At 37.1% G+C, this 19,727-nt stretch overlaps 1 protein-coding gene across 1 annotated transcript; it reads left to right on the top strand.

Annotated features, from left to right (window-relative positions):
* The first annotated feature begins 2,661 nt into the window (after positions 1–2,661).
* On the top strand, positions 2,662–4,254 carry LOC140803836 (transcription factor MYB53-like). The gene is made up of 3 exons (XM_073159704.1): positions 2,662–2,933; positions 3,083–3,212; positions 3,305–4,254. Exons 1-3 carry the CDS (start codon positions 2,801–2,803, stop codon positions 4,008–4,010), a joined length of 969 nt encoding a protein of 322 aa, XP_073015805.1. The 5' UTR covers positions 2,662–2,800; the 3' UTR covers positions 4,011–4,254.
* The last annotated feature ends 15,473 nt before the right edge of the window (positions 4,255–19,727 follow it).

The following is a 19,727-nucleotide window of genomic DNA, read 5'->3' as shown; positions in this document are numbered from 1 at the left end:
GATTCATCAGTTGTAGTCTTATTGTCAATAGGATCATTTTGCTTTGCTCTGGCCTTTTCAAATGATAAGGCAAGCTTTTGATACTCACTCACCATATCATGCAATGTTGAAATAAGTTCTTTTCTGGTAAAATCAGTTGAGCTAAAGTCAAATACCTATTGACTGTTGGATTCCAATTCTGTGTCACCAGCCATCAGACATTTCACTTCCTCTTCATTGTCACTAGAACTGCATGAAGTTTCTGGTTCTGACTCTTTGCTGTCAGTGTCCGCCCACTTTGATTTGCTTTCTTCAGCCAAGAGCACTTCATGCTTCTTCCTGGAGAACTTCTTATCATCTTTGGATCTCTTTTTGTGCTCATATGGTTTCTTTCTTCTTTCAGTTGAGCCTTGACTGTCTTTCTTTGGTTTGGTACAGTCAGGAATGAAGTGACCTGGTTTGCCACAGTTGTAGCAAGCGTTTCATTCTTCTTTGGAATTGCTTCTTTGATATCTATTTTGAAAGTTTCGTTGATTTTTCCTCATAAATCTTCCAAACTTTTTGATGAACAATGACATTGCATCATTGCTTAGTTGATCAGCAGCTTTTTCAACTGAACCAGTTGGTTCTGTTCTAACAGCAGCTAAGGCAGTTGTGACTGCTACAGTAGAAGATTCTCCTTCTCGAGTTTGCAGCTCAAACTCGTAGGCTTTCAAATCAGCAAATAGGTCATGAAGCTCAACTTTGTTCATATCCTTGGATTCCCTCATTGCCATGGTCTTCACATCCCACTCCTTGGGAAGACCTCTGATTATCTTCAATGCAACTTCTTTGTTTGATTACACTTTTCCAAGTGCATTTAGTTCATTGATGATGCAGCTGGTTCTTTCATCATAATCATGCATCGTTTCACCAACTCTCATTTAGATATTGTCAAACTTCTGAACAACAACAGAAAATTTGTTTTCGTTGGTTTGTTCGTTTCTTTCGCAAAGCTAGATCAGCTTCTCCCAAATCTCTTTGGCTGTCTTGCACATTTTGATTTTGCTGAAAGTTACTTTATCCACCGTCTTGTATAGTATATCTCTTGCCACATTATCCAAGTTGGCTTTTCTTTTATCCTTTGTGGTCCATTCTTCTCTGGGCTTTTCTATACGATGAGGTGCCCGATCAGTAATGGCAACAGCTGTGTTGGCTTTCAAAATCTTCATGGGTCCGTCTGTTATAACGTACCACATATCATCCTCTTGTGCAGCTAGGTCAGCCTGCATCCTGATCTTCCAATCATCGAAGTCTTCTCTAGAGAACATAAAAATCTTGTTGAATGAAGACATAATGAACAATTTGAGTATAGATATTCTGAGACGAGATATAACCGCTCTGATACCACTTGAAAGGATCGGTTAAACTAATAAAGAGTGTTTAGAATGGGGGGTTGAATAAACACTCCTCGAATTTAAGTATTCTTCGACAATATGAGTTCAGTTATGTTACAAACTGAAACTAAATATCCCGTCGGTCAATGACAATCAGTTAAACTGAACAAAACAGTTGCGGAAAATGAACTGACTGAAAGATATTGTATCTAACTGAAAAGTAACGACTAAAGTAAAGATAACACAATATGTTTCTAGATGTTCGGAGACTTGAATAACTCCTACGTCACCCCTTCTATCACAAAGATAGGATATCCACTAAAAGACTTTGATCAAATACAAGATACTGCACTGACCCACTTCAGTTTGGACTTACAACTTTGCTACAACTGAAACTCTTAGTATATAACACTTTTACAGATAGTAACTGATCTTAGCACAACTTAGAAAACTATCAAAGATTACAAAGTGCTATTTAAGCTCGAGAATGTAGCCTTGAACGCTACTGATAAAACTAGTAAGCGAGAGCTTTTGGCTTCTGAGTATGAGTAGATATTTTAGCAGCGTAACAGCAAGTAGAATGAGATAGCTAAGATCAGTCGTTGTTTCTTCGGCTGCTATCTTCGATTATTTATAGGCTTCTCTCTCAACGGTAACATTAAAGGATATTTGAATATTCTAACCGTTGATTGCCACGTCGATATACTCTGACAGTCGTACACTGCTTTTCTGAAATGCGGCGTTCCACTACCAGCTGCAGGTAGTTGTACTATTTGTCGGTTGTCGCTTTCAACTGATGACGTGTATAGCTGAGAGATCAGCTGGTAAAGAATCAGTTGACGAGAATGAACTTCAGTTGTATCGATCAGTTAACTGAATTCAGCTGATGACGTGTATCGATCAGTGAACTGAATTCAGCTGAAGACATGTTCAGTTGACGATTAGTTCAGTTGCTTAGTTCAGTTGGTTCATCTTTTGTCAAAACACCGGAATTAAGTTTTCAACAATCACAGATGCTAGTCTCCAGCACAAACGACATTTATCCATGTTTTAGGCCGCTGAATCGACTAGGAACGAATTTAGCTCATACAATGTTTAAAAATGAGTTTCAATATCAAGTTACGATTCATTTGTATTAAAATATAATCAAAGCCTTTATCTATGTTGTTAACATGAATATACATATAAAAAAATAACAAACCATGAAATAATGAATTATATTAAAATAAAGATTGTTTATCATAACCGAGTCAATAAAATCTCTGGCCAACTGTTGACTTACAGGACATCTACTTTAACATTTTCATTCACAAAGTTTTTGAGTTCCAAAACGCTAATTGCATTGTGTTAACCAAACACATTTAGGCCATAAAAACTTGCTGTCGTTTTTAAGGTTGTCACCTGTACAAAACCTCGTTTTCTGCACATAACAGAAAAATATACCAATGGGGCGCCATTCTTGCAGCGTGAAACAGAAGCTGAGGAAGGGGCTGTGGTCACCAGAAGAAGATGAGAAATTGCACACTTTTATTACAAGATTCGGTGTCGGTTGCTGGAGCTCTGTGCCTAAATTAGCTGGTTTGTATTTGGCTTCCTCTGCATTTTCTTGAAATCTCACTTCCATTTTGCTGTTTTTTGTGTGTTGGATTGGTGTTCTTGTCAGTTTTGAGTGGAAAGATTTAAACTTATTTTGAGATTGAAGAGGTGAATTTGTGGGATAAATGCAGGCTTGCAGAGATGTGGAAAGAGCTGCAGATTGAGGTGGATTAATTACTTGAGGCCTGACCTTAAGAGGGGGATGTTCTCCCAAGAGGAGGAAGATTTGATCATCACTTTGCAAAAAGCTCTTGGAAATAGGTACGAGATTGTGGTTTAAATTGTTTTTTTCCCAAAGATGAGATTAATAAAATCTTTGTTGATTTGCAAGAATTTGGACCCAAATTTTGTAGGTGGGCACAGATTGCGACACAATTACGAGGAAGAACAGATAATGAGATTAAGAACTTCTGGAATTCTTGCCTCAAGAAAAAGCTCATCAAGCAAGGCATTGATCCAAGCACACATATGCATGTACCCGAAATCGAAATAAAAAAGGAGAGAGATTATGCAGATTCTGTCTCGGCACAGATTCTACAGACAAAAGGGCTTCCGAATTTATCGAATTCGATCGAAATGGATCATCAAGATTACCATTTAATGCAAATCCCTATTCAATCTTTGAATGGCAATCTAGTGACCAAACAACTGTATGATCCTCTGTTCTTGTCAGAATTCCAAACGAGCATTGATTCGAACGGATACAGTCCTAACTTTCTTTCTCAGAATATGATTCAGGGAAATCCCATCATGAATCCTAACAATTATGTATTCAACTCGATGCCGAATTTGACGACTTTCGATCGGCAAAACAACGCAGATTACTACGAATGTTTATCTTCAAGAAACAACATGGTTGAAAATGGAAGCACATTTTGTTGGGAAGCAGAAAATAAACTGGAATCGATGTTTCAGTTCCAGTTCAGTGGGATTCAGATCGAAGATACAAAACCATGTCTGATTCAGAATCAGAATTTTGGTGATTTTTGTGGGTATCATATGGGATCCTTCTCTCAAGAATTGATTGGGGAAAATCTGGATGTGTTCCATGACATGTGAAATGTAAAACTTGTTTGTTTCTTTTACGGTTTGAAAATTACACACACACACACACACACGCGGATATTGATAATTGTAGCGAAAGATTTGAGGTGAAAATATATTTTTAGTGCTTTACTTTGGTTTTTCTTTTATTTTTTTATTTTTAAGCAGATTAAATAATATGAAGTTGTTATTGTAACTTTATTCAATTCATTGTATTGGTTTGAGGGTTGGAATATAATGTTTTTGATTTGGTTGTGAATTGATCTTTTTTTGTGGAACATATCCATTTTGGGAGTGAACATAGTTTCACAAATGTTCGTATATCTTAGATTTCAGGCTCGAATTTTAGATATCTAAATCTTTCATGTCTTGTCTATTTGGGACAAAAATTTTGGATGGAAACCAATTTTAAGAAACATTCCTCTCCAGCTCAAAAATAAAAAATTAAAATAAAATAAATCAATGGACTCACTATGTGTTGTTTTTTAAAATACTTATTCCTTGTATATTTTAACCAAACAAATAATGAATATGTATGACATGACTGTTTTTAAAAACAAAGATACAATGGAGCCTTTTAAAAATCAGCCCAAAAAATCAATTCTAGCTAAGTTAATATTAAATATATGTTACTAGTTTTTTTTAGATCTTAAAAGAAGTTGTAAATTTCTAAACATTTATATTTTGTTACTATCGGAAATAAATTTTGAGAAAGTTAATAAATTTATATTAACAAATATTTTGGTTAGGTTAACAATCCTTAAATTTTATTCTTATCAGTTGGATTCTCAGTAAGTTAATTGGAATGAACTGTGCGAAAGTAGACTAACCGAGACGGTTCGAACAAATAGTTTATCAATAAAATCAGTTAGGTTCTATTGAATAATATTTATGGTTGGGAAGTTGAAAGGTAAATAGACACAAAGTTATTTCTAGATAATCGGAGAATTTAATACTCATGCATCACCCCTTCTTCCTTACATGAAGATTTCACTCAAAGACGAAGGTAATTATGTTGGAATCACAATTTCGGAGTTTGACAAATTGAGAGTTTGAAGATTACAGAACAGATCAACTCAACTGAACGTAACGTAACTGAAATGATTTGAACTGTAGTTGCTAGACTGATAATTAATGCGTTAAACAATCGAAGGCAACTGAACTAATTAAAGTTAACTGAAGCTGTATAACGAACTGAACTACCAGTTAAGATTGATAAGTTAAACAATCAGTTCATCGAATTGGCTGTAGAGACAATTGATATATCAGCTTGGCACATCATCATTTAAAGAGTGTAGCCCACAACCGACAATTTTTACAAGAACAGACTTCAACTTGTAGTGGTATACTGCATGTCAGAATGCCACAGTGTACAATTGTCAGAAGAATGATGACTTGTCTACTCAGGACAAATCAACGAATATATGACATTTAAACACATTCAATATTACCGTTGGGAGCAAAGCCTATAAATAGCCTAGAAGATCAGCTGAGAAGAAAGTAATAGAGCAATATTGAAGAGAAATATTTATCGAGTTAGCAAGAACAAAAGCAGGCAAATCGTTCTCAGTTACAAAAAGCTCACGGTTTATCAGATATATCCATAGCTTTTAGGATATATTTCGCGCACTAGCACAAACACATATTGTTACTATATTCGATTTTTTAGATCAGTTGTTCTTAGAAAATTATATCATTTGTGTACTGATAAAAGTGTAAAGATAATAAGAGTTTCAGTTTGGTAGTATTTAAGATCAAAATGAAGTGGGTTATTACAGATACTGTAACTAATCAAAGTTTTTTAGTGAAAAGTCATATCCTTGATATAGAAGAGGTGACGTAGGAGCATTTGAAGTGTCCAAACAACCTTAAATATTTGTGCCTCTTATTTCTCAGTATTCAATCGATCTTTTAGTTTGTTTCCGCACTTTAAATTAACTGATTGACATTGACAATAAGATTATTGAATTCATTTTATCACTAAAATGATTCATCTCATCGAAAAGATTCGAAAATCGTAAAGTATTTATTCAACCCCCTCTTCTAAACACTTTCACTCACCCAATTGATCCTAACAAATTACAATAAATTTTAAATCACTAACTTTAGTATGCTTAACACTGCCTAACAGAAATTCTTAGTAAACTTCAATCTAAACTCTTTTGAGCAGTAAGACTTCTTACTCTCAATTACACATATTTCACAAGAAAATTCTAAGCACAAATTTGATCATCAAAATGATCATATAATAAACTATCAACTTTTGATGGATGTTCCGGTTTCGCTCAAAGAAAGCTTCTTTAGAGAAGATCGGTTGGTTTTAAAAATTCAAAGATAAATAGTGTAACTGTGTAACCTTCAGAGTTTGTTCAATTGATATATTTATATTTTAATCTGCAACGGTAATAATTTCAAAATAATATATCCGTTTGAAATATAGATGTCGTTGTTGACATCTCATCGTCCTTTCTGACATATCCTTGTAGTTTGCAAGAATCTGACATTCTGTTAAGATTCAGTGACTGTTGGTACTGAAAACCTTATCCATTATTTCAGCTGGATTCTTGATTCTTTTTTCACTAATTATACTGATTATTCTGGGAATATTTGGATTTGGACTAACTGATCTGCTTACATAGACTGTCACTTGGGCTTTATCGGTCAACATATAATCGGTTTGACTATTAATATCCTTCTTATGTTTTATTAGTCAGGTTCTGTAGTTAATCTCCTTATAAATATTCATTTTACAAATATTCAATTTTTTTCTTGAATTGAGTTAGGTTAGGCTCTGTAAGTATCTACTGAATCATCACCTTGTTAAATCATCAAAGAAATGTTTCAAAAATTTCTTTTTTTTTTTGTTAGAGTAGGTGCCCGTCGAAAGAATATGAGATGCTCATATGTTGAGTATCATGAAACTCATATTTGGAATACAGTATATTCTAAACAGTTCCTAGTCGATTCAGCCGCCGCTAAGAATGATAAAGGTCGCTCGAGCTTGAGACTAGTATCTACGATGTGAGTACCATGTTTCATTGGTAGGGGACATTGTGATGTCCGAGCATGCATATAGGTGCTCCTTGTAGAGTGCACTAAACAACCTTCCTAAAGGACTTTCCAAGTGGTTCTCAATTATCGAGTGGAAACATCCTAGTTTATGGTTGTACACTATTAGTTTAAACCCGAGACAACATAGAGACTCTTTATGCTAATATTGCACTTTGACTTATTTACCGACTCATATGGGGTCATAAGGTGGCAAGGTTGGGTGTTTTGTCGAAACATGTAGGAGTCGATGCATTATAGTCGGGGATTCACCGCTTATCTTCGGATGTGATATCCTATGTGATCTCATGTGTATGTAGTTTGAAATCTCTGATCAGAGTGTTGGTGGTAATTAAGAAAGGGGTTTCTTAGATTACACCATCGATGCAACTACGACATGACACATATTATCGATTCTTTGACATCTCTCGATATACCAATAGTTGTTGAATCGGTCGGGATATATGAGTTGAAGAGACCGTACTGTATGCTAATCTTAATAGAATGGTTCTTATAGGCACTATCATTTGATACCTAGGGAGTCATGTAAGTGATGCTGCTAAGAATTTAACATGATTGGTTGGGTAATATCAGACTTGAGTTCTGACGTTCTTATTATTAAGGAGTTGATAAATAAGAATGAAGCAACTGTGGTATGCTCATATAAAGACATGTTTTTATTCCAAATCACATAAGATGTGAATCCACTGCTAGTTGTATCAATGAACCATTGAGGGTTACACAAGTGCTGACTTTCTAGATCCCGTTGAAAAGCAAAAATAGTTCAATATATTGAATGGCATATAAAGGAGTTTATAAGTACAAAGAAAAATAGAAGTATGACTTAGAGGATTATGGGAAATGTAACTTTTAATTTGTGTAAGTGTTCCTAATTCAAAAGATGGTTCAAATAAATAATGTATTTTAAAATTGTGATTTTCTTAAATATTATTATGGAATAAATTAAATTCATTCAAGTGCTGAATTAATTAAATAACTTTGGACCTTGTAGAGCCCAATTATAAATAATTATTCAACTAGTGAGCTTCAGTAAATTCAAGTAAAGTTTAATTAGTCTCAAATTTTTTTGAGACAATTAAATTAAAGTCCATGAGCTTTGTAATTGTTACAGGCTCAAATAAAATTGCATGCTTAGGAGGTGAAGGGTTGGAGGCAATTTTTTGAGTTAATAGCATGCATGTCTTTGGGATACATTTTAACTTTTTACACAACCACGAAATGTTTTGTTTTTATCCTCAAGCAAGCATATGGCCAAAATTCCCTCCAATTTTTCTACTTCATTTTATTGAGGAAAGTACAAACTTTTCAAAGAAAAATGCTCTAATTTTAATAGTGCAAAATTAGAGTGGATCTACCTTGTTAGTGGTGGACCTAAATTGAAGGAAAGAAGGAATTTGAGCAAGGAGTGCTCAAAGGAAGCTTGTAGATTGTGTAACTTTATGAGATAAGTTGTTTACAACTTAGTTAGAGCCAATAATTAATCTTTGTGATTGATAGGAAAACTTGTAAACGCTCTATGTATGACATTTTGTGCTTTTTGTATTTGCTACACACAATAAGGGATGCTCAAATTTTTTGCTTGAAACATATGATTTTTCGAAAATTCCATTGCGCTTCCGGGCATCCGTAACTGAAACGTCTGCTCGTTTTAAAATGCGGAACTATTTTTTTTTTTTTTGAGCTATCATTTTAAAAATAACATTTAAAAAGATCATATTTATTTAGCAATGAAAATATCGCAATTAAAAATAACAAATATCAATGTAAATGTAAATTAGTAAAAATCATGAAAATCCTCAACGTAAATAAAATGTTTAACTCCTCTCCCAAAAACCATCACTCAAAATGCGGTCCTCGGGTTATGTCACCGCACCAGGACTGCCTACTCAGAGTTCAGCACCTCCTGTCTCCTGCTCAACATAGCATGTATAATCGTATCAGCATATACGTGTTAAATTTCTTAATTTGAATTCCGTTCATTAGCTGTGACTTTCGTATCATCGTGTCATCATGTCAGTCGATGGATCCATCTACGTGTAACTGCGGTACCCGGCGGCGAGGGACATCAGCGACGGCATTACCCGCCCACTGAGCCCGGGCCTTACATGTCATCGTGTCATCGCGTTAGTCACAACTAAATCACTTCCTTCAAAACGTGTCATCATGTTCATCACTTAATAAAAAGAATGCGTATACATAATTTTTCATTTAAACCAAGCATGCACCATAATTTTCATGATAGCGTAAAAATCATAAACATGATGCATAAACATTTAAAATATCGTGATTTGTGCTCAGGGCGCTGTCAGGACCAAATTCTCACCCCGGACGCAAAATGATCATTTTGCCCCTGGAGACCCAAAAATTATCGATTCACCCCTGAACCTCTAAAATTGACCCGAAGCTTACCAAACTCCTTAAAATGCCCCAAAACATTTTTAAAAGCGTTCTTAGACGTAAACTTGAGCCCGTTTAAAAACTTAAATGATTCGTTTTAAAACTTGGACCGGAGTCCCGGTTTTAACCTGAATCGCCCCAAAATTTAACCAAAACTTTCCCGACTCAAGCCATGTCTTAAATCAACTAAACCAGCCCCTAAACTGATCATTCCAGCCCCTTATGACCACCAAATTAAAACCGAATGCTGCTGGAATTTTTTTCATGCACTACCAAACCTCAAACCCTATTGCACCAACTCTCCTAACTCGATCCTAGACATAGCCAAACCGACCAAGTCTTTCATCAACGCATCTTAGAGTCAAGAACAGACCGAGGGCATCCTACTGGACCAATGTAATCATGCCTACTGCCCAGGCATTCAGCAATACAAGACTCACCTGAAAACAAGCCACCAACTCGACCCTACTTGACTCTAACAGCTCGATCGACTCCTAGAACGTAACCATCCAAGGTTGAGCCATTCTGAACCACGTCCCATACCCCATAGGGTATGCACCATGGCTTGGTTTGACTCCCCTACAGCCGGTTCCCTTCCTGAAGCCGATCTAGCCAACCCAAATCCACATCCGAAAATCCGATCGGCCCTTACCATGCCACGATCCAAACCCAATTCAGCACCTAGAAACCTTCGATCTCCACATGTCCAGACCTTAACAAGACATAAAACAGCAGTTCCTTTGCAGCAAAATTGTTAAACGTGAGTAAGAAAGCATGACATGAAGGATTCAAAACAACCGTAAGAAATAGTGCAATAACATAAAAAAAAAAACCGATCAACCAACGATCAAGACAAGCATAACAGCATATGTTTATGGCGTGAATGATGAGCAAGGAAGGTGCATAGCGTGCCTTAAGATTGGAGGAGGAAGAACAAGACAAAACCGATGGGGGCCTCTAGTTGCAAATGGTGAAACTGATGGGTCCTCAAGATAAATGATGAAACCGATGGAAATTAATGAATTCAGAAGGTGTCGGCTGGTTTGGGGAGTAAAAGATTAGGTTTAGGGTTAAATGGTGTTAGAGTAGGTGCCCGTCGAGCCAAGTGTTGGCTGAGTGTTCACAATGAAACTCTATGTATAAGCAATCTTTATTTTAATAATGTTTGAAATTATTATTTTGGCAAATCTTTATCTGTATACCCATGCTAGTTGCATAGATAAAGCCCTTGAATATACAAATAGTAGAAAGAATATGAGATGCTCATATGATGAGTATCATGAAACTCATATTTGTAATACTGTATATTCTAAACGGTTCCTAGTCGATTCAGCCGCCACTAAGAAGGATATAGGCCGCTCGAGTTAGAGACTAGTATCTGCGATGTGAGTACCATGTTTCATTGGTAGGGGACATTGTGATGTCCGAACATGCAGATAGGTGCTCCTTGTAGAGTGCACTGAACAACCCTCCATAAAAGGACTTTCCAAGTGGTTCTCACTTATCGAGTGGAAAAGTCCTGGTTTATGGTTGTACACCATTAGTCCTTATGACCCGGGACAACATTGAGACTCTATGTGCTAGCGTTTCACTTTGACTTGTTTACCGACTCTTATGGGGTCATCAGGTGGCAAGGTTGGGTGTTACGGCGAAACATATAGGAGTCGATGCATTGTAGCCGGGGATTCACCGCTTACCTACGGGTATGGATATCCTATGTGTTTTTCATGTATGTGTGGGTTGAAATCTCTGATCAGAGTATGGTGGTAATTATGAAAAGGGTTTCATAGATTACACCATCGATGCAACCACAACATGACACATAGTATCGATTCATTGACAACTCTCGATAAACCAATAGTTGTCGAATCGGTCGGGATATATGAGTTGAAGGGACCGTACTGTACGCTAACCATAATTGAATGGTTCTTGCAGGCACTATCATGTGATACCTAGGGAATCACGTAAGCGATGCTGCTAGGCGTTTAACGTGATTGGTTGGGTACTATCAGACTTGAGTTCTGACGTTCTTACTATCAAGGTGTTGATAAGTAAGAATGGAGCAATTGGGGTATGCTCGAATAAGGACATGTTTAGTCCGAATCACATGGAGATGTGAACCCACGGCTAGTTGTATCAATGAACCATTGAGGGCCACACAAGTACTAGCTTTCTAGATCCCGTTGAGAAATAAATTGTTCAATGTGTTGAACGACTTATAAAGGAGTTTATAAGCATAAAGAAAATTAGAAGTATGACTTCTATAAAGGAGAAAGTAGTTCAATGTGTTGAACGACTTATAAATGAGTTTATAAGTGCAAAGAAAAATAGAAGTATGACTTCTATGAGAGAAATGTAAATTTTGATTTATAGAAGTGTTCCTAAAATTAAAATTTGGCCAAGTGAATAATGTATTTGAAAATTGTGATTTTCATAAACATTATTATGGACTAAATTAAATTAATTCAAGTGTTGAATTAATTAGACACTAGTGGACCTAGTAGAGTCCAAATAATTAAATTAATTCAAGTATTGAATTAATTAAATAATATTGAGTCTTGTAGAGCTCAATTAAAATAATTAGTTAACTAGTGGGACTTGGGTAAATTCAAGTAATGTTTAAATAGTCTCAAATATGTTTGAGATAATTAAATTTAGTTCAAAGTTTTTAATTTGATTAAAAACTATATTATATGCATGCATGGGAGGTGAAGGGTTGGAGATTACTTTTTATTAAAATAATGCAAGGCATGCACCTTTTTGCTTTTTGCTTTTCTCACAACCAAGACATGAAAATTAATTCATTCTTCCTTCCCTCCCACTTGTGATGGCCGAAACATTGCTCCCATTTCTCTCCATTTTTCTCCATTTTTGGGTTCTTCAATTTGTTGAGGAACACTACACTTTTCTTTGAAAAATCCTCTTAGTTTTCTAGTGCAAATCAAGAGGGGATCTACCTAGTTGGTGGTGGGCCTAATTTGAAGGAAAGATTCAAGGACTTGGAGGAGGAGCTTGTAGATCTTCATGCCTTGAAGAGCTTTGTTGTTTGACAACAAAGTTGGAGCCACAATCAATCTTTTAAAGATTGATAGGTAAAAATTCTAAAACACCCTATGAATGTGTTTTATTGTAAATATTGCACAATACTATGATGGCCGAAAATTTTCCTCAAAAATTCGATTTTTGTGCTTCCGTTGCGCTTCCGGCCACCGTAACCGGTCCGCTTTCAAGTGGTATCCGAGCTATGGTTACTATTTTTGTGTAATATTTGCATAATATTATGTTGAGATCGATTTCTAACCGCTTGAGAATTTTTGTGCATAAAATCTTCAAGGGCAGAAATTTTTACAACAAAAAAAAAATGTTTCGGGCAGCTTGCTGCTGCCCGTGAAATCTCGGGCTGCCCGAGAATTTCGGGCAGCATATGGGGCAGCCTTCGGGCTGCCCGGAAAATTCCAGTTTTAAAATAAAAAATTTTTTTTTTTTTGTTGCCGGAATCCGGCGACGGCAATGACGGCTAGGGTTTCCAAAAGGTGTTTTGGTTAATCCAAGTGTCATGGGCCTTGAGATGTTGGGCCATTGGTTGGTCAACATAATTTGTGAAATTTAAATGGGCCAAAATATTTTTGGTGAAAAATGGTTTTGGGCCCTTAAGTTTAAATTTACAAATGTTGCACATATTTTCTCATAAAATAAATAATTGAAGTTGGACTTTGATTATTTATAGTAAATGGTGATTTACAAGAAATTCGATTATAAATAAATTAATTTGAAAGTAGACAAAGGTGTTTGTATACTTTGTTAATTTAATTTATAATTGTGGCGGTTAGTGATTGGATCAAGATATATAATATTGGATCAATTAATTATAGTGATAATTAATTGATGGTGTATGATATATGATATTGTGCATGAAGGATGATCAAAAGCCCAAGCCCAATTTGCTAGGTGTATGCTAGGATATTTGTGTTGTATGATTGTAATAATTATCAATTTAAAGTGGGCTTGGTTTATGGCCCGTTCCCACCCCCATGAGATGTATCCCTATGTGCCATGGATATTTAATTGTAAATATTAGAATAGTGGAAGATCAAGATTGGAAGATGGTGGCCTTGGTGATTATGAAGATCGAAGACATGTAATATTGGAAGCAAATGTAATAGTTGCATTGCATCCCGTGCATTTACCCTAGGATTGGACCTAGGCCCGTGTTTAGCTCACACGGGCCATTAATATTGGGGCAATTGATCATCCTTGTCTTGTTTTCTATTTATAATATATGCATGATATGTTATAAATAATGAGTATGTGCGTTATTATTATTATAATAACAAAGTTGCATGAATCCGGCAAACATACGATCAAACATGGCGAGCTTTTAAAATAAAATTAATGATGAGACCTTTCAAAATTAAAAAAAAAACTCTCATTTTGAATAAGATTCAAAATTAATATCAAGCCCGAAAAGGAGAATTATAAATTTGTTTATAATTTCCTTGTCTTCCATCGACAATGGGTGCATGATGAACGCTACCCGTACCCGGGGCTCGGCTCATATTATTGAGGGAGCTCTGGGTGCCGGAAAGCTGTGACATCCATTGACATGGTGATGTGAAATACGTGGAACTCCCATGATTTCGGCTCATATTATTGAGGGAACTCATGGCGACCGTCCATTAAGGTTCAATATCGATGGGTTAGGCTTGACACGTAAAGATGAACGACGTCATATTATTGGGTCCTAATCAAACGTGAGACAAAAGTATACGTAGAGGGTTGCATGGCGATGCAATTGGAAACTACCTTTTAGGAATTATGATTGGCTGATATTATTCGGGATCACAATTCGCTAATTGAACCTTACGTACCTACTGAGGAAAGGTGTTTCCCGTTTTCACTAGAGGGTAATGAAAAAATGTCAAAACAGTGGGAGCAAATATTTATGAAGTAAAAGTCCAAACTTCATATCTTACTAAATATTTAAAATAGTCATCAACATTTATCTGTTTTTACTTTTCAGTACAAATCGAAAATGTCTTCGATGCGCAATTCGATATCTGTAATACTCGACAAACACATATTAACTAGACCTAATTACCTCACTTGGCTAAGAAATTTGAAAATAGTCTTGAATTCGGAAAGGGTAACATATTCACTGACTCAGTCGCCCCCTGTTGAGGCTCCGACTGACTGCACTCCTGAGGAATTGCAGGCTTACAAGGAATGGTGTGACCATGACTTGATAGCCAGGTGTTATATGCTGACTTCTATGAATGATGAGCTACAGAGGCGTTTTGAGGGTGCAAAGAGTGCTGCTGACATTCATTTGCATCTCAAAGAGCTCTTTGGTGAGCAAACACGACCTCTAAGGCATGCTACCGTCAAGGAGCTGATCACTTTGCGCATGCGAGATGGGGCCTCGGTCCATGAGCATGGCCTAAAGGTGATCGGGCTCGTGGACAAGCTCGTTGGCATGGATCTGATCTTGTCTTCGGAGTTGACCACCGACGTGTTGCTGTTATCGCTGCCTAGCTCATTTGATCCTTTTGTGGTGAACTTCAACATGAACAAGATGGAACCGACCCTTGAGGAGTTGGTAAACATGCTTGTTACGTTTGAATCCACCATCAAGAAAGAGAAGTTGGTTCTTTATGTGGGTTCTTCATCTGGTACGAAGATTGATCCACATGGGAAGGGAAAGAAGAGTTCTTTCCAACGTCCCGAGAAGAACGTGCCCTTGTTGAGGCAATCTCCGAATCCCGTTGAGGCAGCCAGACCAGTTAAGGCTGACAAGACTGATGATGTATGTCATCACTGCAAGAAGCCTGGACATTGGAGGCGTAATTGCAAAGAATATCTTGCCCAGAAAAGTTCTGGAAATGGTATGTTCTACATTGAAGTAAACATTTCAATTAACTCTACTTCTTGGGTATTGGATACCAAATGTTGATCACATCTCTGTAATGTGATTGCAGGTGATGGGAAGAAGTAGGAAGCTTAAGGAAGGTGTGACCTTCTTGAGGATGGGCAATGGAGCAAGAGTTGCTGCCAAGGCTATTGAGGATGTTTACTTATTGTTGAACAATAGTTTAAGTTAATTTTATGAGATGTTTTGTTTGTACCTATTTTTTGTAAAAACATTGTTTCCATTTCTATGCTGATAAAAATGGATATTCTTGTTTATTTTGCAAAGGTGTTTGCAACATTTACATGAATGAATGTTTGATTGGTACTGGTGAACTTGAAAACGATCTCAATAACTTAAAATTAAAAGATATTCCATTAAATGTCCATTTAAAGGCAGACACCATATGAGATATGGATGGGTAAGCCTCCCAAATATTCTTATCTTAGAATATGGGGAGCCCTGCTAATGTAAAGCAGGTAGTGGGAGATAAATTGGATTGTTGATCCATTTTTATGTTACTTAGTGGGATATCATTTCTATCATCCCCAAGAAACAAAGGTGTTTGTTTCTAGGAATGCAACCTTTTTGGAAAAGGATTTTCTATTGGATAGAAAAAGGGAGATGATAGAACTCGAAGAGGTTCGAGAGACACCCACAATTGAAGAACCCACACCCGAAGAGCCAAGAGAGGAGATACAAGCTCCTAGAAGATACGAGAAAGTCTCGAGACCACCTATGAGGTATGGTCAGCTTCTTGAAGAGGGCCATGATGAGCCTAACCATGGATGTGATCCAAGGACCTTCAAGGAAGCGTTATCTGATGCCGATTCATCCAAGTGACTTGAAGCAATGGAATCTGAGTTGAATTCCATGCATTCGAACCAAGTGTAGGATCTTGTAGATCCACCTGAGGGAATTGTTCCCATAGGGACTTGGGACGGATGGGAAGGTATTGACCTTCAAGGCGCGATTGGTGGCAAAAAGGATATACTCAAAGACAAGGAGTTGACTTTGAGGAAACCTTTTCCCCAGTCGCGATGTTCAAGTCCATAAGGATTTTGCTAGCCATAGCTGCATGGTATGGCTATGAGATATGGCAGATAGATGTCAAGACGAAGTTTCTTAATGGGGATTTTAAGAAAGTTATTTACATGTCTTAACCTGAAGGGTTTACATCTATCGGAAGTGAGCATATGGTATGCAAACTTCAGCGATCTATTTATGATCTAAAGCAGGCATCTAGGAGTTGGAACCTCAGATTCGACAGTACAATCAAATAGTTTGATTTACTAAGAATCCTGAGGAACCCTATGTGTATAAGAGGGTTAGTGGGAGTGTTGTGACATTCCTGGTGTTGTATTTTGATGACATTCTACTCATATGAAATGATGTAGGAATGTTGCAATCAACTAAGATATGGTTAGCGAGTAAGTTCTCGATGCAAGACTTGGGTGAAGCATCTTTTGTATTGGGAATACAGATCTATAGAGATAGATCGAGAAGATTGCTTGGTCTCACCCAGTCCACATACATTGATACCAACGTGAAGCCGTTCTCGATGGATGAGTCCAAGGGAGGACATCTACCAATGTGTCATGGCGTGTCCCTATCCAAGTCTGTCTCCCAAGACTGATGCAGAGATAGTGGCGATGACACGCATTCCGTATGCTTCGGCAATTGGTAGCATCATGTATGGGATGATATCTACACGTCTTGACGTGGCTTTCGCACTAAGTGTAGTGAGTAGATATCAATCGAACCCTGGTCTTCCACACTGGAAAGCTGTGAAAGACATCCTCAAGTAGTTGAGAAGGACCAATAAATTGTTCTTGGTCTATGGGTGGAGAACTAAAATTGGAAGGCTATACCGACTCTAGCTTCCAAAGCGTTATCGATGACTCGAAGTCAACCTCTGGTTTTGTATTCATGCTCTATGGTGCTGCTGTCTCTTGGAAGAGTTCCAAGCGAGACAATACTACGGATTCCAGCACAGAGGCCGAATACATTGCTGCATCAGATGCAGCAAGGGAGGCTGTTTGGATAAGGAATTTCGTCCAAGAGTTGGGCGTCATTCCTAATGGAGTTGCTCCTGTCCCGGTGTTGTGTGACAACACGGGAGCTATAGCTCAAGCAAAGGAGCCTAGGTCTCATCAGAAATCCAAACGAGTATTGAGAAAGTACCACATCCTCGGAGAGATTGTGGAAAGAGGAGAAGTGTCTTTTGACAAAGTCGGCTCCGCCGATAATGTTGTTGATCCACTAGCTAAGCCTTTACCTGGACCATTATTCGACAAGCATCGCGAATCAATGGGTTTAAATCATATGGGTAGTTGGCTCTAGTGCAAGTGGGAGATTGTTAGAGTAGGTGCCCGTCGAGCCAAGTGTTGGCCGAGTGTTCACAATGAAACTCTATGTATAAGCAATCTTTATTTTAATAATGTTTGAAATTATTATTTTGGCAAATCTTTATCTGTATACCCATGCTAGTTGCATAGATAAAGCCCTTGAATATACAAATAGTAGAAAGAATATGAGATGCTCATATGATGAGTATCATGAAACTCATATTTGTAATACTGTATATTCTAAACGGTTCCTAGTCGATTCAGCCGCCACTAAGAAGGATATAGGCCGCTCGAGTTAGAGACTAGTATCTGCGATGTGAGTACCATGTTTCATTGGTAGGGGACATTGTGATGTCCGAACATGCAGATAGGTGCTCCTTGTAGAGTGCACTGAACAACCCTCCATAAAAGGACTTTCCAAGTGGTTCTCACTTATCGAGTGGAAAAGTCCTGGTTTATGGTTGTACACCATTAGTCCTTATGACCCGGGACAACATTGAGACTCTATGTGCTAGCGTTTCAATTTGACTTGTTTACCGACTCTTATGGGGTCATCAGGTGGCAAGGTTGGGTGTTACGGCGAAACATATAGGAGTCGATGCATTGTAGCCGAGGATTCACTGCTTACCTACGGGTATGGATATCCTATGTGTTTTTCATGTATGTGTGGGTTGAAATCTCTGATCAGAGTATGGTGGTAATTATGAAAGGGGTTTCATAGATTACAACATCGATGCAACCACAACATGACACATAGTATCGATTCATTGACAACTCTCGATAAACCAATAGTTGTCGAATCGGTCATGATATATGAGTTGAAGGGACCGTACTGTACGCTAACCATAATTGAATGGTTCTTGCAGGCACTATCATGTGATACCTAGGGAATCACGTAAGCGATGCTGCTAGGCGTTTAACGTGATTGGTTGGGTACTATCAGACTTGAGTTCTGACGTTCTTACTATCAAGGTGTTGATAAGTAAGAATGGAGCAATTGGGGTATGCTCGAATAAGGACATGTTTAGTCCGAATCACATGGAGATGTGAACCCACGGCTAGTTGTATCAATGAACCATTGAGGGCCACACAAGTACTAGCTTTCTAGATCCCGTTGAGAAGTAAAATAGTTCAATGTGTTGAACGGCTTATAAAGGAGTTTATATGCATAAAGAAAATTAGAAGTATGACTTCTATAAAGGAGAAAATAGTTCAATGTGTTGAACGACTTATAAATGAGTTTATAAGTGCAAAGAAAAATAGAAGTATGACTTCTATGAGAGAAATGTAAATTTTGATTTATGGAAGTGTTCCTAAAATTAAAATTTGGCCAAGTGAATAATGTATTTGAAAATTGTGATTTTCATAAACATTATTATGGACTAAATTAAATTAATTCAAGTGTTGAATTAATTAGACACTAGTGGACCTAGTAGAGTCCAAATAATTAAATTAATTCAAGTGTTGAATTAATTAAATAATATTGAGTCTTGTAGAGCTCAATTAAAATAATTATTTAACTAGTGGAACTTGGGTAAATTCTAGTAATGTTTAAATAGTCTCAAATATGTTTGAGATAATTAAACTTAGTCCAAAGTTTTTAATTTGATTAAAAACTATATTATATGCATGCATGGGAGGTGAAGGGTTGGAGATTACTTTTTATTAAAATAATGCAAGGCATGCACCTTTTTGCTTTTTGCTTTTCTCACAACCAAGACAAGAAAATTAATTCATTCTTCCTTCCCTCCCACTTGTGATGGCCGAAACATTGCTCCCATTTCTCTCCATTTTTCTCCATTTTTGGGTTCTTCAATTTGTTGAGGAACACTACACTTTTCTTTGAAAAATCCTCTTAGTTTTCTAGTGCAAATCAAGAGGGGATCTACCTAGTTGGTGGTGGGCCTAATTTGAAGGAAAGATTCAAGGACTTGGAGGAGGAGCTTGTAGATCTTCATGCCTTGAAGAGCTTTGTTGTTTGACAACAAAGTTGGAGCCACAATCAATCATTTA

This window comes from Primulina eburnea, chromosome 10, assembly GCF_022965805.1.
Source record: "Primulina eburnea isolate SZY01 chromosome 10, ASM2296580v1, whole genome shotgun sequence".
In the NCBI taxonomy this organism is placed as follows: domain Eukaryota; kingdom Viridiplantae; phylum Streptophyta; class Magnoliopsida; order Lamiales; family Gesneriaceae; genus Primulina; species Primulina eburnea.
The sequence above is the reverse complement of the archived record's forward strand: the minus strand, read 5'-3'. Positions and strand labels throughout refer to the sequence as shown.

Excerpts from the sequence above, each read along its gene's own strand:
- LOC140803836 (XM_073159704.1), top strand. The coding sequence starts at position 2,801 with ATGGGGCGCCATTCTTGCAGCGTGAAACAGAAGCTGAGGAAGGGGCTG. Across the intron at positions 2,934-3,082 it reads CTCTGTGCCTAAATTAGCTG|GCTTGCAGAGATGTGGAAAG; the intron begins GTTTGTATTTGG and ends GGATAAATGCAG. Across the intron at positions 3,213-3,304 it reads CAAAAAGCTCTTGGAAATAG|GTGGGCACAGATTGCGACAC; the intron begins GTACGAGATTGT and ends CAAATTTTGTAG.